Source organism: Zalophus californianus, chromosome X (assembly GCF_009762305.2).
Source record: "Zalophus californianus isolate mZalCal1 chromosome X, mZalCal1.pri.v2, whole genome shotgun sequence".
NCBI lineage: Eukaryota > Metazoa > Chordata > Mammalia > Carnivora > Otariidae > Zalophus > Zalophus californianus.
The window spans coordinates 39,913,697-39,932,369 of record NC_045612.1 but is presented as its reverse complement, the minus strand read 5'-3'; the positions used below and the strand labels follow the sequence as shown (position 1 = coordinate 39,932,369).

Genomic DNA, 18,673 nt, shown 5'->3' with positions numbered 1-18,673 from the left:
ATGCTCCCAAATGTGTGTGTGTGTGTATACATATAAATATAAATGTTTATATATATATTTATGACAGTTTCCTTTTTTGGGGGGGAAAAAAACCCGGTAAGTCAGAATGTCTTATTTGAGAAGAGAAAACAAAATCTCTTGGGAGCAGAAATGTTGGTACCTTTTCTCTTTCACCCAGCAGGAATGACGTCATCTTGTGAGGTAGATTTTTCCATTTTGTAAAGCAGGGCTCTCTTTTTTTCAGGGTTTGAAAACAGTGACTCTGTGGCATTCTCAAGGGTCCTGGACATGGAATGTTCCAGAGCTCTTGGTCAGGGGGGCCAGAGCTTGACCCAAACTCTAACTTCTCTGTGGCTTAGTGTTCGGTGACTTTAGGGACAGGGGGCATAGATTGTACTGCTCCCTGCTGATGTTGCCTTCTTCCCCAATTTTGACCTCATTGTGCATTGCTTTGCAGAAAACTTGCTTTATTTGACGAATGGAATTCCTTGGCTGTTTATGTTTCAATGGATAACACAGTGGTCATTGAAGATATCAGTGAGTCCCTCGCCTATTTACCTTCCTGGTTGGTGGGTGGTTGAGGTCCTTCCTCAACATTCAGAAAGTGTGTGTGTATGTGTGTGTGAGAGAGAACGACAGACAGACAGACACTGACCCTGGCCTGTTCCACCAAAGTAGGGAAACTTCGGGGAGCACAAGACTCCCTGTGCCTTTTCTTCTCTTCCCTTTCAGCTTTCTGAAAGGAAGAAAACAATGAGAGGGTCCTCTCTCTCTGGAAGGGCCCAGACCCTTTCCCTGTAGCATACTCAGAGTGAGGATAATCAGTTAAATCACCTACAGGTCTTCTGCCGAGGCCCCCATTTGCCCAGCCATGTGCTCTCCCTGATGGGGTTAGAGAAACCAAAAGATACAGCCCCTGTCTCAGAGGCCCTTGCAGACTAGTTGAGAAATAAGATTTTCTCAATGAGCCCCTAAGATCTGGCAGGAGGTGAGTGCTCAGGTGCCAGAAGGAAGAGAAGTAAGGGCTGGAGGAGTGGCCTGGGCTTCCTGTGGGAGGCGGGGCAAGCTGGTCCCTGCTGGTGGGGCGGGGGGAGCTTCTAAGCAGGAGATGAGGTGGCCCTCAGTTTTGCCCTCGGCATATCTCGGATGATGATTCCCCTTGACCCAACTCTCTTGTCTTCCCTTTCCAGAAAAAATGTGCTGTGTCCTTCCCTTGAGTGCAGACACAGTGGGTGAGAGCCCCGCCGACACTCTGAATGCTTCGAACCAGAGTAAGGGCACCCCTGCGGGCTGCCCAACCTGGAAACCCCTGCTGCTCATTGTGCCCCTTCGCCTGGGCATAAACCAAATCAACCCTGTCTATGTTGATGCGTTCAAAGTAAGTCATTCCTTTTCCCGGGCCCATTGCCGCCTGCCCATCACACCGCCATGTGAGCACGGAGATCCGTGAGCAGCAGTCCACAAGTGAGTTGAGAATCTTGCATTCTCTTTCCCTCTAGGAGTGTTTTAAGATGCCACAGTCTTTAGGGGCATTAGGAGGAAAACCAAATAACGCCTATTATTTCATAGGATTCTTAGGTAAGAAAAGAGGACTCACAAGTAAGTCGTCACGGGCTAGGGGAGGGCGGGCAGAAGGTTTGCACGGGAGCCCAGGCAATTCTGGTTAGGGGGCCCTCATCTTGCCTGGAGGTGCCATGGCCTCTGGTCAGCTCATCCTGTCTCTGGCCTGATCTGTGGAGAGTAACACTTCTTGGTGCCCGATGGAGAGCACATCCCCCTCAGTGCCGCCACCGCCTTGCCTCTTGAAAAGATGGTTCCACGGCTGCTTGCCCACTGGACCACCCCAGGGGCACAGCATCTTTTTAGCATCTCTCTCTCCTTTCTGTGGGGGCCCAGGGTGGCAGGGTTTCACTCCCCTGGCACTGTGGATCCCCCTCTCCTTGGGGCTTGGGCATTCAGGCTAGGACCCGTCCTCTGGCTTCCCAGGCTCACGCAGCTGGGCCTGCTGCCTCATCGTTCAGAGCCGTGACCAGGTAGAACTGAGAGGAGGCAAAGACAGAGCTATCCTTTTTCTGGTAATGGGGGCTAAGCCTGAAAACCACTAACGTTCCTAATGCGGATCCTAACAGGCAACCCAGCATTCCCTTGCCTCGGCTGATGCCTCTGGAACCCTAGCCACCGTATAGGCTAGCTGTGATCTGAGTCATTTAAGGCCCTTGGCACACCAGGCGAGCTAGCCCAGTGCTTCTCAAACTCTAATGTGCACACAGATCACCCTGAGAGCCGATTAAAATGCAGGTTCAGTAGGTCCGGGGTGAGATTCTGCACTTCTAACTAGGCGGGCCTGATGCTGCTCGTGTAAACACCACACATTGCGTACCAAGGGCCCAGACACCTGGTTGGTGCTGAAGAGCACAGGGAAGGGAGTGGTGTGGCCTGGAACTTGGCCTTGAGGAATATGAGCTTGGATTACAAGGGAGAGCCTTGGATGGGCAAGGGGAGCCAGACCAGGCACGGGGAGTGGCATGAGGGATGCGCAGAGGAGAGGGTGAAGTGAGCTCGCACCCCTCGCCGTCCCACTCCGTTGGAGATTCAGAGAGCTGAGGTGGCTTGGGAAACAGACATCCCTGGCCCTGCATGTGGTCTCCCACTTGCCAGCTAGCTGTGTCATGGCAGGAAAAGAATATCCACTCTTTTCGTCTCAGTTTCTTCTTGTGGAAAATAGGGCCAGGGCCCCTGGCCGGCTCAGTCAGGGGTAGAGCACGCGACTCTTGCTCTCGGGGTCGTGAGTTCGAGCCCCACGTTGGGCATAGAGTTTACTTTAAAAAACAAAAAAGAAAATAGGGCTCACCCCTGCCTCGCCGTGTTGTCACCTCACAGTAGAGCACTCAGCCAAGAGCCGGGCACATAGTGCGCACCCAGTGAAAGGTGGCCCCACCCTTCTGGACCCCCAACACCCGCCTTTGCTTTGCTCCTCACTCTTCTCTTTAAGGTGAGGTTTCTACAGGGTGGCCTGAGCTCTCGCTATTGCTGCCATCTGTTGGTCAAGCCGGAGAACCACAGCTTGATGGAACATTGGCACACCAAGGAGACGTTTATTTTTCTCAGTACAAAATCCAGTCTTTGGAGTCCTATAAATGTAGATGCCTTCCGCTTCTAAGCTTTTGGGTTCCTGTCAAAGAAAAGGTCGCAAAGATCAATTTTCTCTTTTTCTGTGCTCGAGGCCAAGGCCGAAACAGATTGGAAAATAATTTTGGAGGGACTGCAAGGGACAATGTGTGGGATTCCCCGGGGGATCCTGGTCTCTCTTACCCCAAATTACCCAGAAAGAGTTTGCCAAGCCAGCATAGCCCCTCTGTTTCGTGAGGCCAGTGGGTCAGGGTGACTTTTGTGGAGGTTGACTACTCATTAAAGGGGTGTGGGCAACCCTCAGCTCCCCAGAGAGAGGTTTGCACCGTTCCCATTTGCCCATTGCCTTTCTTAAATCCTTTGCTTCGCCTTTGTTTGAGGCCCCAAAGTCCTCCTGAATCCCCTTTTCTGACTTACCCCCTTTACTGCATTATGTTGGGGGTTCCAGATTGGTTGAATGTCTGAAGGGAGGGAACAGATGAGCACTGCCATTTGCTGACACAGCTGTGTTGTGTCAGGGACCCTGCAAAGTCCCCACCCCAGATAGATAGATAGGGAACATACATACACATATAGGTATAGATAGCTAGTCCTATGTAGAGACATGGATAGCACAGTACCCCGGGGAGTTAAAGCTTACTATGGTGAAACTAAGAGTTAGAGGGGTTGTTGCCTCAAGGCCACCCAGCTAGAAAGTAGCCAAGCCAGCATTCAATTCCAATTTGGCCATCTCTGCCTACCATGCCACATTGCTTCCCAAGGGCCCTCTTTCCTGGTGGGAAGCTGGGAAAAGCTCTCGATGTGTGACACTATGTCCAGGATGAGAGTCTGGCTGTCTTATTTTGCCTACTTAGACAGGAGATGTTTGTCCCCTGCACTTGGGTGAAGGTTGCCACTGGAGATCCATTGCAGGTGGTTGACCAGACAGCCTCTTGTTCTCAGGCCTAATTAGAGACCTTGGTTTGGTCCCCACATCCCTTCTAGGACCTTTTAGGGATTCTACTGTATCTCTCAGAAACAACGCAGCCTGCAAAGCTCCACTACACACACACACACACACACACACACACACACACACACACACACACACACACACACGGAAAGGGCCAGAATCACAGAGGATGCTCTTATTATCCAATTATTCTCAGCACCTTAACTTGAAACACTCTGGCAGAATGCTCTATCCTAACCCCACTCTGGATTTCTATTTTCTTGTGCACAACTTCCTTTTCTTCTTACTTGTCTATGGTCATAGTAGGCTTCCTTCTGAACATCCTGGTTGTTGCTTTTCTTTGTGACTTGAAGCTTTTGGGGGTATAACTGGTCTCACGTAGCTGTGGTCTAGGGTCAATATATATGTCTGTGAGAGAGACAAGCTATTCATCAGGCATCAGAAACGTTCTCTGCTGACAGAAGCACTTAGATGTGGCCCAGCACAATCCTGGATACCATTCCAGGGAGAGTCTTGGGGGGCATCTTTCCCTACCCCATCCTCCTGCCTTGGGTAGATCTCTCTTCGGTTGCCCAACCCAGTCCACAACACAGAGGCTCAGCTGGTCCCGAGGCCCAGACGGTGAGGTTGGGGTGCTACCTTTGCCAACTCAGCATGCCACTGATGAGCATTGGAGGGCCTCTCAGCCCTTTGAATATCAAAGTACAAGTTTTATTATCTCAGACTCCTCCCAGGTCATTATTGGGCTGTGCTTTTTCACCTTAATGAAGCATGGTTTTTCTCTCCTCTGTGCAGGCCCATCATCTCAAAGTGCATTTCCTCAGTGAGGTGTATCTGTACTGGTATCAAAGTGACTAGGGCAACGCTTTCCACTGGGAATTGCTAACTTGCTAGCTAATTGAGACCAGAAGTCAGAGTCCATCCATAGCAGAGTCAGCATTCCCATTTCTTTGGGAAGGAAGGCCAAGGCCTTTTTTTTTTTTTTCTTACCAGATGTGCTCTCTGACCACAGGTCTGAGAACCAATGGCTTGAAGCGAGATGCTTCCCACTGTGGAAAGAGGAAGAAAGCTCCCTAATGACACCTGGGCTCACGCCCTGGTGATTGTACCTACCACCTCTTTGCTAACTGCTGCTCACAGAGCCTGCCATGTCATCTGTGGTCTCTCATTCGCACATTTTCTCAAACCCATCCCTCTCCATTTTTGGTCTTGGGCTTTGAGGAGATGTAAATGCTAGGGCTAGTCTTCTCGTTGAATGATTGGATTTGGCTTCCTTCAAGCATGATCACCCAAATTTAGGCTTTCTGTCATCTCATTCCCATTGTCACCAAAGGGAGGGGTTAAGAAAACCAGAGCGCCTCCTCCCGAGGGACAGCAGTGGGGCCAGGACCAGTGGTTCTTTCTAGATTAAGCTTGTCTCATCCCAAACAGGCAATGAGCTCATTTTCTTGGACCCTCACACAACCCAGACTTTTGTTGACACCGAAGAGAATGGAACAGTTGACGACCAGACTTTCCATTGCCTGCAGTCCCCGCAGCGAATGAACATCTTGAACTTGGATCCTTCCGTAGCGCTGGTGGGTATCTGAAGGTTGGGTGGGCCAAGAGATACAACGCCACCCTGTTACAGATTGGTTCCCTGGGAGTTCTCCGGGTTGCTACGTAGGACAGCGAGAGTAGGTTCACTCACTAGGCCCCACCCCCCGAGAGGTACCATGGTAGAGTGGGGCTAGGGTTGGACCCTGAAGGCAAACTACTAGAGTTGGAATCCAGGCCCTGTCACTTACTAGCTGTGGACTTATGCGGAGTCCTTGAACTTTTCTGAGCCTCAGCCTTCTCCTCCCTAAAATGAGCAAAACAATACTTCCTTCAGGGTCGTGGGAGGCATACCATGCATAAGGCACTCAGCACAGTGCCGGGCACATTGTAAGCATTCTGTAAATGTCGGTTATCATTAGTGTTACAGTCTTTCCCCTTTTACTTCTTGCGCCCTAATTATTGCCACCCAGGCACCCGGAATAAGGCAGGACATAGTTAGGGAGGGATCAGGGGGCAAGATCTTTTGGGTGGATAGCACTCATTTCCCTGGGCACGCAATCCAGGAAGATGCAGGGTTTTCCCCCTGGAGATATGCCGACCATCTACACATGCTGAAGGAACAGCTGCCTGTGAAGTTACCGGTGGTTCTGAGGCCTGTCTGCATCCTCTCCTCCAGTTTAACCCGATTCTCAGAGCACCAGAGACTGAGAGCGGACATGAGTCCTCCTCTCGTTTCGGACCATTCTTTCACTACTGTAGGGTGGCTCTGAGGATGGGGAAGGAGGTGGATGGTTCTCTTTATTCTAACAGATCACTTCCTTCAGGTCAAAGCCATCTTGTTGTGCACTGCCTCTATAGCTAAAAGTACTATCTGGCTTTTGTTGGTTGGTTTATCGACTGTTCTCTATGGATGTGTCTATTTGCGCACTGAGCGTAATGGAATTGACCCCATGCTTTGGAGACTGGTCTTCACGTTACTGTATCTCACAGTATGAGGGGAGGGTGACAGGGAGGGACAGGGAGGGAGAGGAAGGGAGGGGGCGAGAATGAGAGAAAGAGGGAGAGGGAGAGATGGAATGAGTGAGTAAATGTGTGTGTCCAGGTAAGGCAGTGACCCGGGAGAGGGGGCAATGCAGCCAGTGTGTTTCGCTCCTGTCAGGAGACACATCTAAAGAGAGCAGCCCCCATCCTAGCTCTGGGCCAGCAGCGCCATCTTGGAGTACAAAGCGCCTGATTCGGTGCCCCTAACCAGTTCTAAGTTATGTTCTCTTGCTTTTCCCCCCAAGGGATTTTTCTGCAAAGAAGAAAAGGACTTTGATAGCTGGTGCAGCCTCGTGCAGAAGGTAAAGACGTGTGTTTTCCTTAGTCTTAAAAGCAGAAGTTATTCAACAGGATCCCTTTTCAAGACTGCTTCACGTAGTGACATGAGTCTAGCCTGATAGGATTGTATTGCAAGGGAAAAACTAAGATGTGGGGCATCATGCCTAACTCTGGGGGGAACCAGAGCAAAACCTTTGCTTGAAATATGCTTAGTATGTCAAGTGGGTGATATTTTTAGCTACATAATGTCTCATCTGATTATGCCTACAAGTCACACGAAATATTCAACGAATATTCCACCCTTTTCACTTAAAAATGCTAACTTCACGTAGTTTGGCCTAAAGCCTTCCTCATTCTGTTCGTAGCGCCGAGATGGTTGAAGGAACCAAACTGCTTCTCTGTTTCGTGGTCTGTTTACAGTTGCATATAGTCCATGATGTAGTTTAGGGGGCTTATCTTTCTCTTAGCTGTCTCATTTCTATAAAGTGTAGGCACGCTGCCATTAAAGGAAACACGATTTGCAGGAATGTGTGTAAACACCCAAGCCAGATATTCTCTCTTCTCGGTATTTTGTGTAAAAGGATATTTACTGTTTTGCTGGCTCACCAGTCTTGGTATTTGCCCCCCGCATCCTCGCTTCTAACACATGCCAAGCATGTGGGAGACATTGATCAATGCTTATGAAAGAAGGGCGACCACAGGGAGTAGTTGAAAAGCGCCCTGGATGGGGTGGCGGGAGACTTGCTGTTCTCCTATCTGCAACAAAAGGGAAAAAGAAGAGAAAGAGTTTGGGGAGATGGGAGCCCAGAGCCTCCTGCAAGTGTAAGGAGGGCAGATTTTTTCTTCACAAGCGCACAGGTAATTGACACTAATGTCCCTAGCTGACTCTGCAGCCCCAGTTAATCACTGGCTGGGACAAAATGGAGAATTCTTTTCTAAAGGCAATACTTAATCTGTCAGAATGCAGCGAAGCTCTAGTCACACCCCCTGTAAAGTTTGAATGAAAGCTCTCTGGTAAGACTCTGCCATCTAAATTAGGACATACACCACAAGTGTTGGACTAAAATCAAAACCCCGCCAACACTATGTCCCAGGATCCTCTGGGGGGCAGATTTCACGTAATTAACACACATTTCCTTGGAGCCAACACATCAGGAACAGCTCGATGCTGAACTGAGTTAGGTGCAGGCAACTGGCCTTCCGTCAGCTACTCCCTCCAGTGTCCTTCACAGACCAGCGCAAGAATTGAAGGGGGCTGGGTCTTCAGATGATCAAGTAGAGGATGGGCACACTGGCCAGGGCTTTGTTCTCGCCTTTCCACAACCAGGTCACTCTTGCAGGGCTTGGGATCACAGATGGACAACCGGACCGAAATGTGTAGTCAGTGTGAAATGTTTACAGCCGTTTCTGTGTGTCCTCAGGAAATCCTAAAGGAAAACTTAAGGATGTTTGAATTAGTTCAGAAACGCCCATCGCACTGGCCTCCCTTTGTTCCTCCAGCCAAGCCAGAAGTGACAACCACTGGGGCAGGTAAGCCATTGTTCGCGGGCTCTTGGGTAGCGGTTGTTTCACAAGACCGAAGCGACTGTGGCTCACGCTTTCCGTGGAAGGTACAGTTTCTCCTCAGCTGGCCTGAGCAAGGAGTGGTGTCCCCGATGATTTTAATCTTCCAGTGAACTGATCTTTACCAATTTCAAAGCCTGATAGTTGAAGAAAATGAGCTCGATGCAAAAGGGCCATGCAAAATCAAAAATGACGAGAACGTGTATTCATGGTCTGGCCCCAAAACCAAATCAGGGGCCAGGGGTGATTCAAAAGGTACCTCAAAGACCCCAGAGCCTCATCCTCATCCCTGGGAATAAGAGCGTGTAATGAGCTCAATTGTTTTTGCTTCTTTCGAAAGAATCTCTAGTGCTTGTCCGCGGTTCCCCCTGAGAGTCTCCTCCACAGAAGCTTTTCTGTAGCAAAACCATTAAAAAATGAATAGTCTTAACTACCGCGTAACTGTACTGACCACTTCAACCCGAGTATCAAGCTTTCTTCTTTCTCATTTCCATATTCCGATAGAATTCATTGACTCCACGGAACAACTAGAGGAGTTTGACCTGGAGGAAGATTTCGAGATCCTGAGCGTCTAGGGTAGTGGAAACACGACTTGGAGGTCTGTCTTCGATCCGGCACCGGAAGAACACGAATCCATTACATGAGACTTTTCTAGTCAGCAAGTGCCTGATATGCCAACAGCATACGAACTTGATAGCAATCATGACTGAGCCAATTACCATTTCTCAGAAAACGAACGATAACAACCCTTCCCCAGAACGAACTAGAACAATCATGGAACATAGGAGCAGAAAGGTTAGGAGCCGTCCCTTGCTTCCCAGCTTGTCTTACCTGGCCACAGCGAGTCTGCAGCTACTGAAACGAGGAGATGGATGTCTAGCAGATAGACAGCAACTCCCACCTTGCTTCAAGCACCAGCAGAGGAGAGATGGTTACCCTGTGCTTCTTCCCCCTTTCAGGAGTGACCTCTTTTGGGCTAAATACTAAGAGGCCATCTGTTCTCTTGCTCTAAAAATAAAGTGATTGCATCAGGGAGAAAAAGGTCTTATTAAGTTATTTGGATATGTATTTTAAATGGTTATAATCCAGATCAAAAATCTGCCCGAGAAATTACAGCAAATGCACACTGGTTGTTCTCATTCCTATCTGAGGGAACCTTGCTGTCTGATGGGTCGCTGTCACCATCCTTACTGATCTTTTTGTCAGATCTCACCCTGCCCTTCAATCAAGTCATGATCACTTTATTTTTATTTATTTATTTAAAAACTCTTTTTAAAATAGATTTTATTTATTTGAGAGAGGGAGCATGAGTTGGGGGGAGGGGCAGAGGGAGAGGGAGAAGCAGACTGTCCGTGAAGCAGGGAGCCCGACGCACGGCTCGATCCCAGGACCCTGGGTTCATGACCTGAGCTGAAGGCAGACGCCTAACCGACTGAGCCACCCCGGCGCCCCAAGTCATGATCACTTTAAATCAGCAGTGGGCAAATTTTCCTGCCAAGGGCCAAATAGTAAACACTTTCAGTTTCGTGGGCCAGGCGGCCTGTGTCACAGCCACTCAGCTCTGCGGTCAAAGCGCAAAAGCAGCCAACACCAGCGGGCACACAAATGAGCCTGGCTATAAGCCAATAAAGTTTTATTTACAAAAACAGGTGGCGAGCTGGATTTGGCGTGCAGGCTGTAAGTTTGCCAATCACTGACTTAAAATTGTTGATTCGGGGGAAATAAAAAATGGTGTTTGACTTTGACTCCATATTGGTTCACAGCCACAGTTAGAAAAAATTATTCACGTGGTGACATTTAATCCGTGCAGCAAATGCAATTCCAAACCGTTTCGGGATGAGCAACATAGCAAATCTTAAAGTACATTTTCATCAAATTGGCTTTGCTAAACCCTCTTTTGTGTGGCTGCACCTCAAGCCTAAGTGGCATCTTCCCGTGTTCCTTTCCTCCCCTCTTAACGTGGGTGCATTTCACCCCCTTCCTCCACCAAGGCCTGAGGAAGGCCAGCAACCATTAGCTTGAAAGCCAGCACCAGAGCAAAGCTGGTTTTGTTTCATTTGTATATGTAGCAATATTAGAACATTTATTTCCTTAAATTCCATTTTTCTTCTTTTTTTTTTTTTCCAGTAGGTAATATATTCCAGTGGTTCAGAAATCAAAAGGTGCAAAATGGTATGCGATGAAAATGTCTCTCCCTCCCACAGGTCGGTGACCTTCCCCGAATACTCCCAGCATCATTTCTTTCTTGTTTATCCGTCCAGAAGACATGTTTTATGCATATACAAATATATGCATATATGCCTTGGATTTGATTTTAACAACCTCAACATTTCTCTAGTTTTTAAAAAAGATTTTATTTTTGAGACAGAGCATGTGCGCGTGAGGGGGGTTGTGGAGGGGCAGAGGGAGAGGGTGAGCCTCAAGCAAACTCCACGCTGAGCACGGAGCCCGACGTGGGGCTCGGCCTCACGACCCTGAGATCATGACCTGAGCAGAAACCAAGAGTCAGACGCCTAACTGACTGTGCCACCCAGGTGCCCCAACATTTCTCTACTTTCGATTTATCTATAAAAGATCCTGAAGCCCCAGAAGTATGGAAACCCGTTTCTTGAACTCTAGCATGGACGGGGCTAAAAGCAGTTGTGGGCAGATTTTGAAACTGAGTTGTGGATTTGTTGCCTTCTGCCCTTTGACCTTTAATTGTACTTTTCCCACCTCAGTGTTGTGTTGTAAAGCTCAGCTTGCAGTAACAGGCTCTGAGGGGGACTCACGAATTATAGCGAAATGGACTTTAGAAAAGTATTCATCAGAGAATGTCAAAAGAGTCAAATGTTGATGTTTGGTTCCTTTTATTTGCAATGTACAAAGCTGGCAGCATGCTTATTACTCAGGAGGTGAAGGTAACAATAATTCAGATTATACTGATTATGCTTTCTCTGTGTTGGTCCGGTTTACATAATATTTAAGGAAAGAGAATCACCTGGAAGGAGTTGCCTCATGTTAACATAGCTAAGTATTCTGGGAAACTGATAATCAGAGGAAATGGTTAAAACACATCCCCCTGCAGAGAATATAATACACTTTATAGTCAACTCAGTCTTGCTTTAGGTCTGCCAACTGCTAAGGAGAGGAGTGTGCTAGATTTGTATGAGGTTTAACAAAGTATTAAAATAGTTTAACAGGCTGCCTGTGAAAAGAGCAATTGGATGGACATTTTAATGGCAAGTCTCTAACGACAGCCTCAGAACGCTGAGGACCCGACACACCGCGGCTTCGACTTGCCCCACCGCACACATCTGGATGGCATTTGGAATAAACAGGGACCTCTGAGAAACTGGGACAAGGGTTTTGCCTCGTTTTGTTCCTGGAGTCAAAAGCAAAATTCACACCTCCTTACCCATCCCCCTCCCCGCCCCCCAGCCTGGGAGAAAGGGGTGTGGTTCTCATTTCCCTTTCTGGGCCCCCGGCTGCATTCCATGCCTCCCCTGCTCTACTCTGGACCAGGCCAAGTCCTAGGTCTCTGGCTGGGGAGGGAGCCAGCAAGGAGGAAGTGATTCGTTGGGCACCATCCGAAGTTAACGAGCCCCCTCCTGAAGCACTCTGGGGCCCAGCCGCGCTCACTCTCGAAGGAATCGGAGAGCACCCCGGGCTGCCGGACAAGTTTCTTTTCTGAGCGTGGAAACACCGGCTTCTGGTTTAAGCCAAAGAATGTGTGGTGACCTCGGAGTCTAAGAAAGCAGTCGCCCAGCAGGTCTTTCCGAGGCAGCCGTGAATAAGCATGCAAACCTCCGAATCCAGCGGCAGCACCAGGTTGAAGTGGGACAGCCGACCTCAGGAGGGCGGGCTGACCAGTGCCCAGCAGCCCAGCCCGCGGGAGACTTGACAGAGGGGCACCCGGGCATGGGGCCTTCCTTCTTCAGCTCGTCCAGGGCTGTGAGGGGCCCGCTGTGTGGGGGAGGGGCGGGCAGGGGGCAGGGGGACACGTGCCACCCTACAGGCTTTTCATACACACCTGGCAGCGGCTGACCCGGGTGTGGAGCCGCCCGGCCTTGAGCGTTTCAGATACCGGTTCCTCCCTAAACTGCTGCCTCTCTTCCACCGCCGTCAGCCAGAAACTGTACTTGTTGGCAAAGTAGTGGCAGGTGCCCCGGGCCCCACTGCACTCGATGAAAGGAGTGGCTCGGAAATCCTCCAGGCAGGAGCCCGGGGAGACCAGGGCCTGGCCGCCGCCCTCGGCGCCCGCCGCAGTGTGCTGCAAGACACGGTCAGCGCGTGGGCTGTGCGCCCGCCGGAGCTCCGGCGCCTCGGCTCAGCCCCAGCATCTAGCCAGCACCCCCAAAGCTCACATTACAGGACCAGGGGCTGCTCGTCCTCGGGGCCGGGAGCGTCCCCTCCGAGCTCCCCAAGGGTCCTCCTAACCCACCGCGCTTGGGCAGCGGGGACCTCTCGGCCAGAGTGCCCCCCCTCCCCGCCAAACTGTGGGTGTCCCGCCGAGTTCCGAGGCGTGTTCGGGGGCTCCCTGCCGATCCCCGCGGGCAGGTAAGTCCGAGAAAGGCTGGATGAAGGCGGACTCAGGAGGTTTGAGGATGCGGGTCTTCTCCGAGCCCTGGTCTACTCCAAGCCCTTGGTGGTGACCCCCCAAGAAGAGAAAGAGCACGCCTGGAACCCCACCAAGTGGCTAAACCCTGGGCCCCTCCCCCAGCCTATCTGTGAATAGCGCTGGCTCTGCAGTTACCTTCCTCAGAACTTCTTACGTTTTCCATCTGTACCACACCCTTCAGGGCAACAGAGAGCGTTTGTTGCTTGCTTCGTACAAGAGGGCCTCGCATGTGGCCTAGTGTCCCGGCCCTCCCGTCAGGGCCCCTTCAGCATCCAATGTCAGTGCCATTCATTAGCCCATAGTCGCCAGTCACTGTACCCACAGACAGCAGTCCCGGGTCTCTGCACTCCCCACCCCGTCTCCCTTCACAGCAGCTGGACCACAGGGGGTGAGGAAGAGGCTTCATCCCCCACCCCCCGGGGGTCAGCAAATGGCCAATGGGACAGATGCCCAAGTTGGACGCTCAGGGATGGCTTGGCTTTACAGAACTCCCGGAGGGTTGGTCTCCCTATAAGGGATCTTTCCTGACAAATGAAACATCAAAGTTTTCCTCATTTGGATCCTCAGACAGAACACTTTCCGGAACAGACGACACACCTCCCTGCCTTGCTAAATGGCAGACGTTGCGTCTTTTACACTTTGCGCAGGACTCAGGCTTATTGTTGGGAATGTTGCTTTTTGTGTTGGGCAGTTGTGTCCCCATACCAAGGGACACAACTTGTAGAGTTCTTAGGCCACCTTTGAATCATTTTCTCTTTTCTCCTTCTTATAGGCATGTCTTATAGCTCCAAGATGCCATATTAGGCAGTCCAAATTCCCACCCTTACAGGTTTTCAGGAAAATATGGATATTCTAGAATGTTAGAATTCTGTGTAAAGTAAGAGTAAAGAGATTGTGACTAAGGACTTAAGAGTGCTCCCGGGAGCAAGACACATGCGATTTTGTACAACTTTTTTACCATTGCTTGTGGAAGCTCAGGGGCCTTTTCGACTCGTTTCCTGGCCTGGGTGGTGGATGGGACAGAATGAGAGGTGAGGCGATTCCGTATTACTTGGGGATAAATGGCCCGATTCCACCAAGAGAGCAGAACAAGGAAGTACCTCCTCCCAGGCAGGTACACCAATGTGAGGAGGCCTAAGGCTTTGGTAATTCTTCAAAGACGCTTTCTCATCATCTCACCCCCGGCGATTTAGCAAGGAAGCTCTGGCGACACAGGGTACTTCCGCGGGTGCCACCCTCATGTTCCCTGGGAGCGATTCTGGCCTGAAACCTGACCTTTCACTCATTGAATGTCCCCACCCCACCCCCCGATAGTCACACGGAATGGCGTGTGAGGGCCTTGATGCCTCTTTGGGCTTGCAGACGTTCTCAGCTCTTTCCTAGCAAGATGTACAGCCTTCCCACGGCAACGGGTAGCAGCAGCAAAGATCCCAGCAAGGATGTAGAAACACAGCGTGCCCTCATCTGAGCCTTTCAGGAGGTTATGAGAGGTGGCCAGAGGGACCTGGGTCGGTGGGCAGAAGAGGAGGGGCGCCCATGCCCAGCCTGGGCAATGAAGAGTGTGTCCGGCCTTGAGTGGGGACAGCCTCTCCCTCACTGTCCCCCGGGATCGGGTGTCACCTCCCTCCCTCGCTTGTGGCATACCTGAAGCTGGCATGGAGACCTTAGGGCCTCTGCCAGCGATTCATATTCTCACCCCGGGACTCTCTGGGTGCAAACTGCTCCTTTCTACTCACCCTCAGAATTACCCATCATTCATGCAGGACTGGGCCAAGGTCAGGCCAAGCCTCTTCCTTCTTTTCAAATTCTGTGGTTCCTACCTCATGTCACCTGGGCCTGCGAGCCCGACTGAGGGACCCTCCCAGGGCTTCCCCCGCTTCCCCGCTGCCCTCTGCCTCTACACCAGGGAAGGGGGCAGGGCAGGGCCTCACCATGAGGAAGGAGTACCCGATCCAGAGGCTGCGCCAGCCCGGGGGGCACGGCGGGATGGTGACGTCCTGGCTGTGCACGGCGATGGCCTGCGAGGGCGCCTCGCACACAGAACAGCGGCTGATGTACTGGGGGATCTGGGCCTGGCCGACGGGCATCATGGGAATGGGGGCAGTGGTGGAGAGCCAGTAGGATTTATCGTTGCGCCCGGCGTAGTGGCACACTTCGTCGACGTTGCAGTAGATGAAGGGCATGGTGCTGAAGCGGGGTAGGCAGGAGCCAGCAAAGCCTGGAAGGAGAGCAGGTGGGCAGGGGCTTTGGTGTAAGGTGTGGCTGAGAGGCGGGGCTGAGACTGTCCCCGGCGCCACTAGGGCTGGACAGGCCGGGTTGGCATCCAATCGCTTGTCCCAGAGCAGGGACGACCCTCCTTCCAGGCCTGGCACATGGTACGTCCACTGGCGTCTGTTGGTCAAATCCTATTTTCAACTCACCAGGGAAGTTTGAGAATGAAAGGAATCTTTGTATAAGCCGCATAACGACTCCCTAATTAATCTGTGGCGTAAAACCGGCATTTAATAGAGCGAGTCTGTGGTTCAGAGTCGGCACACCTGTAGACAATACAATTAATTCCTGGGTAATTGCTGTTGCCCCACAGGTCATATTATTATTATTACTCCTGCTAATCTCTAATGTGTAATGGATGCTTAACATGCCAGACATTGTCCTAAGCGTTTTCCGCTGGGTGATTCATGTAATCCTTACGATCCTTGTGCCTCTGAGATAGGTACGAGCATTAGCTTTGTTTCCATTTGAGGAGCAAGTGGAAGCTCAGAGGGGCCGAGGAATTTGTCCAGGGTCCCCTGCCTGTAAGTGGGAGAGCCAGGGTTTAAACCCAGATCCGCCTGATGCAACAGCTGGTGTTCGAACCCTGCTGCCCAACGGTGGGCCCGCCCCGGGCCGGGAGGACCGAGGAGGGGAGCTCTTGATCCTCCTTGGTGGTGGTGGGGGGGGGGGGGGTGGAGGATGGCCAGGGCTGGTGTCAGAGCCAGTACTTACCCAGGTCCTGGTTGTGGGCTTTCTCCTGCCCCTCCACGAACAGCAAGCTGTAGCCCACCCACAGCCGGCTCGTCCCGACGGGGCACAGGGGCACCTGTTCCGACTGGCTGTGCTTCACCAACGTGTACCCCACTCTCACGCTCTGCCCAGGCACTCCGGCCCTCCCGAAGGGACCCTTCTTCCCTGGAGCACCTGAGAGGGAGAGAGCGGGAAAGGGGGCTGAGCCGCTCATAAGGGCAGCTACAGACTTCGTGCCGAGCACCGAGCGCGGCACACCGCATGGCTCACTGGATCCTCACAGCAACATGATTACCCCGGCTGGCAGATAAGGGAACAGGCTCACAAGTGCCGTAGCCCGTGGAGCTGGAATGCCAACTCAGGTGTATCCAGCAGCAGAGTTCCTATTTGAAAAAGTGTGCTACCCAGCTCCCCTCCCACTGCCACCTGGCCTCAGGTCCTCTACGAGGGGATCTTGCAGGCTCTCCCAGGACATAACCGAGACCCTGCTGAATCAGAGGCAGCAGAAGCAGAATTGGGACTAGCGGGGCAAAAATCACACCCACTCTCCTGCCCATGGCAGACGTGGCTTATTAATCGCCCCCCTTTTCCACTGAGCCTCAGAGCCGTTCTCTACGCAGGACAACTGATTTGCCATCTCCATTGTCAAATGGGAGGTAAGTAGCAGCCATTCCTCATCTCAGACTTTCTTATGCCTTGAACCGCCCCCTTCCCATCCATGTCAGAATCCCAGGGTAGAAGAGGGGAGGTGCAGGGCCAGGGCCCAGGCTAGAGGACAGTCATAGCTCTCCCGAGAGCTGGGAGAGAACCCAGAGAAGGATTTGGAAGGAGTCCTTTGCCTTCCAGAAGGTGGGGGTCTCATCCTTCCTAGGCTCAGAGGTGGGGTGGGAGCGAATGGAATGCAGTCTGGTCTTCCAGGCTCCTAGTAGTGTCAAGCTTTACTGCCCGGTTTCCTGTTTCTCAGATTTGAGATTTGGGCTCATTCCAAAGCCTCCCATCCTCACGGAAACCCTCTGCCCCCTGGGGCTGACATCACCAGACCTTCAAATCCTGGAGGGCCTTGCAGTCCGGGGAGACCAGGGTCACCAAGAGCCCCAGGCGGGCCGGGGAGTCCGTTGAGACCATTTTTGCCAGGGATGCCAGGGAAACCTTTGGAGCCTGCAAGGGGAGAAGGCCGGCAGCTCAGACACCGTGTGTGGGAGGTCCGCGAGAACAGGCCCCCGAGAAAAAAAGGACTCGTGTGTCATGCCCAGGACTTACCAGGAGAGGGCGCAGTGGCCATCATTTTAGAGCACTCAGGCTGAGCCTCCTGGGCTAGTCCCTAGCTGGAGTCCCGAGTCCGGGCATATCTGTCCTGGGACCACTGCTCTGCACTTAGCCCTTCTGAGCCCCCCTCACACCTATTTCTCCCTCCCTTCCTCTCATCCTCCCAGCAACGCCCAGAATGCACAGAAACTGTCGGAGTCCCACGTCAGAGATGAGGACACCTGGGCCCGGAGAGACTACTCACTTACCAGAGCTGGTGCATCAGCTGGGATTAGAAGCTGGGTTTCCCGGGCCTCCCAGCCCCGGGCTTTGTCCCTGGCTCTTGATCCCCCACCGCACTCCCTCCTTCCCTGGGCAGCACATTTAGAGAGGGACGCGCTGCCCAGAGTAGTCGCTCTGCTCTGCGCACACATTCTCTAAAGCCAAGTACATCTGCTGACCTTGCTGGCCCTCCTTCCCGGCAAGAAGCTCAGGGGCTTTTGTGAAGGAAAGGAGGAAATGCCCCATGAAGGTGCATCCTCGGAGCTGGAGATCCCAGCCACTTGCTTCAGCCTCTCAGCCAAGGCCGTCTTAGCTCCCCCTCCCCCCGAGAAGTCCCCTGTCACTGGTGCTCTCCTTACCTTGGAGGCCTACAGGGCCTTGAACCCCAGGGTCTCCCGTAAGACCAGGGATGCCATCAATGCCCGGTAGACCCATGGGTCCAGGAGGAACCTGGACAGCTTCTGCAATTGGTGTTTGTCCAGGAGCACCTCGGGGTCCAGAAAAGCCTGGGGGGTAAGTGGAGGAGATGGAAATATCAGGTGGGGGCAAAGGAGGCAACTGGCATGGGGCCCCAGAAGCCCGCCTTTCTACCGGGCAATCGCCTGCTTTCTGCCTCTGCCTCTGTCTGCCTCCACAGTCCCCAGTGGATCCCTCCAGGATGACTGTCACCGTGCTTTACATGATGTCCTCTTTACCCACCTACCTCCCCAGTGAATTGGTGGCTTCTTCAAGGCAGGGAATGGGTTACATTCATCGCGTTTCCTCAGGGCCCGGCATAGGGCCTGGGACATGGTAGACAAGTCAGGACGCGACTGTGGCAAAGGAGCTGGGCTGGGCCTTTGTTCGGGGCTGGGGTCGCTGGTTCACTCCCTCACTGGTCAGAGCACAGCGCCAAGGAGGCCAAGGGGAGGCGTCCTCGGAGGTTTAGTGGGCACCACGGCCTGGGACCTTGAGCCTGGCCTGCCGGTTTACTCATAGCCACATGAGCCAATCTGCTTACTAATTCACTGACCAAATATTTCTCAGGTGCCTACTATGTG

The 18,673-nt window shown here is 52.1% G+C and overlaps 2 protein-coding genes across 8 annotated transcripts in view; one reads left to right on the top strand and one right to left on the bottom strand.

Moving 5' to 3' along the window:
* Positions 1–9,537, top strand: part of ATG4A (autophagy related 4A cysteine peptidase) — a 53,833-nt gene extending 44,296 nt beyond the window's left edge. For all 3 annotated transcript variants that reach the window (XM_027607415.1, XM_027607416.1, XM_027607417.1), the window contains 7 exons: positions 458–537; positions 1,191–1,378; positions 1,500–1,578; positions 5,513–5,658; positions 6,907–6,963; positions 8,362–8,470; positions 9,008–9,537. In XM_027607415.1, coding sequence (XP_027463216.1) covers positions 458–537; positions 1,191–1,378; positions 1,500–1,578; positions 5,513–5,658; positions 6,907–6,963; positions 8,362–8,470; positions 9,008–9,078 — 730 coding nt within the window. In that variant the 3' untranslated portion in view covers positions 9,079–9,537. The remainder of the gene's footprint in view (positions 1–457; positions 538–1,190; positions 1,379–1,499; positions 1,579–5,512; positions 5,659–6,906; positions 6,964–8,361; positions 8,471–9,007) is intronic.
* Positions 9,538–11,232: 1,695 nt separating this feature from the next.
* COL4A6 (collagen type IV alpha 6 chain) overlaps positions 11,233–18,673 on the bottom strand; it is a 268,983-nt gene continuing 261,542 nt past the window's right edge. For 3 of the 5 annotated variants that reach the window (XM_027609383.1, XM_027609384.1, XM_027609388.1), the window contains 6 exons: positions 17,993–18,139; positions 17,148–17,264; positions 16,089–16,280; positions 15,035–15,321; positions 12,516–12,755; positions 11,233–11,799 (listed from right to left, as the gene is read on the bottom strand). In XM_027609383.1, the coding sequence (XP_027465184.1) occupies positions 11,719–11,799; positions 12,516–12,755; positions 15,035–15,321; positions 16,089–16,280; positions 17,148–17,264; positions 17,993–18,139 (1,064 nt within the window). In that variant the 3' untranslated portion in view covers positions 11,233–11,718. Of the gene's footprint in view, positions 12,756–15,034; positions 15,322–16,088; positions 16,281–17,147; positions 17,265–17,992; positions 18,140–18,673 lie in introns of all 5 variants that reach the window. The other 2 variants (XM_027609386.1, XM_027609387.1) reach the window with 1 other exon arrangement.